Raw genomic sequence first — 3,499 nt, forward strand, 5'->3', positions numbered from 1 at the left:
GCTACAAAGAGATCTATGTGCACTCTACAACGGCTATGAAGCAAACCCAAGACAACAGCTCTCTATAAGTCATATGGATAGCTCTGTAGGTCATTCCAATATTTCTTACAGCATTTCATTATTTTCTACAGCAGTACGAGCTAAAACAACTTAAAGCACATCTTAAAGCCATTCAGCAAGGGCTACATCAAAGGGCCACATTCAGCCCAAGACACCAGCTCTCTATATAAGTCATATGGATAGCTCTCTCTATAAGTCATTCCATTATTTCCTACAGCAATACAAGCTAAAACACCTGCGGGTGGGCGCTTGATCTATTATTTCATACAATGATACAAGCTAAAACACAAATGGGTGGGGACTTTTCTTAAAAGCACATCTTAAATCCATCCAACAAGGGCTACATCAAAGGGCCAACATTCAGCACAAGACATAGCTCTGTAGGTCATTCCAATATTTCCTACAGCAAAACAAGCTAAAACACCTACGGGTGGGGGCTCGATTATTATTTCATACAAGCTAGACCCCAATAACTCTCTATTTGTCTCCTATCATGCATCTCAAGAGGGTTGAGCTTCAAAGTGGTCATGTGTTTGATGCTTGTTAGTGGGTACATTTGAGTGACAAGATAAAAAAGCCCCACCCATGTGGGTGTGTGGATGTGTCAATATCTCAAAAAATCCCAATACCTCACTTGCATGCAACACTATGAGTAGCCCTAAAAATTGCATACGTGAAATAACAATAGTTAGATTTAAAAGCCCTACAGGTCAGTTCATTATTTCATACAGAAATACAAGCTAAAACCCATAGCTGGGAGCTCCACTGAGGGTTACAGGTGTCCCAAAATGTACCCTCTCTCTCTCTCTATCTCCCACATGCATACATGACATGTATTTTGACATCACATACTCACCATAGTGAGCACCAACAAGATGAGTAGCAAGATCAGTAGTAAAAGAGCAGGTGACAAATGGAGTTGTCAAATTTTGAGAAGGGAATGAGTGTGTTATAACTGCTTTGCATTTCTTTGGAGTTAGCACAAACAATTCAGTCAAAACTTTGTCAGATACGTGAGACAACTTTGTTACCACCAACTTCTATACTTGCAAAGTAAGAAGTCCCAAAGTTCAAGATAAAGAGTGACCCTTAACATATAAGCTCTATTTACAAACATCTGTGCCCACCAAAGCTGAACATTTGCATTTCAGCCTCATAACCAAAAGCTTCCCGAGTTGTTGGCAACACACATGAAGGTTCAATCCAAAGGTACCTTGCAATTTGGTAATTTTCCATGTATTGCAGAAAACCTCATATTCAGCAGATTGCTTTCCTGGCAGGTTTTTGTTGCTTGTGTGGTGTAAAATGAATGGCATCCTTCTCATACTCACCAGAGTTAAAAAATGGAGAGTCCAAAACGCTCACTCGCCAATATGGCCACTCCCACAAAGATAGCGACCAGAGAAGAACCCCAAGAAAGGTGCTCAGTTATCCTTGGCACTCTCTTTTTGAGAGCATGGCTGCAAGACCCAATAAACGCAGTGTAACCACTCATTGCTATCACAGTACCGAATAAGAACATGCTAAGGAAGGCAGCTCCTGCAAACCGAGAGGGTAATGCAAGTGCCGGAAGAATCATAATGAGTGCATCTGGCTGCAGCCCATGGACTATGCCTGTGGCAAATGTAGCAAAGCCTATGTTCTTCTTTGTGCCATTGATGGATTCCGAAGGCGTTAACATATTGGGAGTCAGAGAGCTGCCATTACCAGCTAAACAAGGCACTGCTGCTTCTTGTGCTTCTTTGATACCAACAACCCCTATTGTGACTAAAGTCATGCCGACCACACGTGCTCCCCATGTGCGGAGAACTTCGATTTGCAGTTTGTCTTTGAGCAAGAGGAACAAAATGCCAAAAATCACCTGACCAGCATCATGGCCACACCCCCAGAGGGCTCCAACAGCCACACTTTCAAGCTTTGTGCGGCCTATCGACAAAGGGGCTAGGGCTGCAAGATGGTCAGGCCCTGTTAGAGTATGGAGACAGCCAGCCATGAGCCCCATCCAGGCACTAACAAGAAGCTCTCTCCCACTTCGTGCAGCAACAGACGCACTACTTGCACTTGGAAATGCAAGCTGTGTGCTGGCAATTGCAGACCCAGACTGGGCAAGAGCGGCCAAACCAGCAGCTAGGGCCACAGACAGGACAGTCCTTATCACCTGATTGAGCATAGAAAGAAAACCTCAGAAAGAAAAGGGCATTATGTTACACAGCCATCACTGACAATAGGCCCGGCAGAATGCAGCCCATATTCGAGAAACCTGAGTCTGACAAGTGAAAGCATGGAAGATGAAATCATCACATAGAAAAGATTGGTAAGGCTGTGGGAGAAATACACAGCACACATACACACACCATACGGGAGGTATAACCACATACACATAGCACACATACACAGAGCATATGGAAAGGCGATGAGACATACCTTCTTTGCTATGTCGCCTATGTTATGCACGTCTTCTGCAGTAGAAAAGTGGCTAGAATATGCAGCCACTGTCACGGACTTCTTCAGTGGAAAGCACAAGCTTGGCCTATCCTTTGGCAGTCCCCACATCAAATATCCATGGCTTCCATGAAGATGCAAAGTTGACGAGCCCCCATGTAAAGGCCAATCCAACACCATTCGAGAAACCTTTGTGTAGAATTTCGCATCCGCTGGCAGGCGAGAAAGTGCATTCCCATCAAGGCGAACTATTGAAGAGGTGAGGTGGTGTTGCATCTTGAGGAAAAAAACCCTCTGCGAACTAGGGTTTGCAGAAACCTGACTGCAGGTCCAGGGTTTCAAAATCCCTTGGGTTTCTGACGATGAGCTACAAAACTAGGGGTATTCGAAAAGCCCTAAAACACTGCAGAGCGGACTCTGGGATATATCTGTGTAGAGATTAGGGTTTGCTTTTCTGTTCTGTGTGCAGGCAGAAAAGACGTTGGTGGACGAGATTTTGGTGAACCTTAGTGGTCAGCACAGGATGATGTGGTGCCGATTGGGGGCATGGACGGCTGGATGGATACCCACGTGGCGCTTTTTACGGAATGCAAGCTCGTGCCTCACACACGCTAAAGTACGTGTGGGCGCCCAAGTGTGCCCTCAAAAGACAAAGTTGGCGTGTGCCAACCACACTCTGTTATCACATCATTAAATCCACCTTTTTTTTTTTTGGCTTCGCTGGAAATTTGAAAGTACAGTACTCTCACACCCACTAGATGCCATCGCACGCTCGCACATGGGGAGACTTGAATCCATCTCTCAAACTCCTTCCATACTGCACTAACATGTGTGATCTGCAAATCTACATGTTTTCTTTACATTTAGATCGACCCGTAGCCGAGATGGAACTTGCTGCTTAAGCCACAAGTATTCGAGTGATTGGTTACAATCCCTCCCATAATAGCCGAGATGGAACTTGCTACTTAAGCAACAAGTATTCGGGTGATTGGCTACA

The 3,499-nt window shown here is 44.8% G+C and overlaps 1 protein-coding gene across 1 annotated transcript; it reads right to left on the reverse strand.

Annotated features, from left to right (window-relative positions):
• Nucleotides 1-1,007: 1,007 nt before the first annotated feature.
• LOC147606472 (chloroplast protein FOR GROWTH AND FERTILITY 1-like) lies at nt 1,008-3,038 on the reverse strand. Its single transcript, XM_086791944.1, has 2 exons — nt 2,485-3,038; nt 1,008-2,218 (listed from the first exon to the last, which is right to left on the reverse strand). The coding sequence occupies exons 1-2, from the start codon at nt 2,776-2,778 to the stop codon at nt 1,397-1,399; spliced, it is 1,116 nt and encodes a 371-aa protein (XP_086648070.1). The 5' UTR covers nt 2,779-3,038; the 3' UTR covers nt 1,008-1,396.
• Nucleotides 3,039-3,499: the final 461 nt, after the last annotated feature.

The sequence above is a fragment of the Cibotium barometz genome, chromosome 57, assembly GCF_041138505.1.
Source record: "Cibotium barometz isolate CiBa-2024 chromosome 57, ASM4113850v1, whole genome shotgun sequence".
Taxonomy (NCBI): domain Eukaryota; kingdom Viridiplantae; phylum Streptophyta; class Polypodiopsida; order Cyatheales; family Cibotiaceae; genus Cibotium; species Cibotium barometz.

Excerpts from the sequence above, each read along its gene's own strand:
- LOC147606472 (XM_086791944.1), bottom strand. The coding sequence starts at position 2,778 with ATGCAACACCACCTCACCTCTTCAATAGTTCGCCTTGATGGGAATGCA. Across the intron at positions 2,219-2,484 it reads TAGGCGACATAGCAAAGAAG|GTGATAAGGACTGTCCTGTC; the intron begins GTATGTCTCATC and ends ATGCTCAATCAG.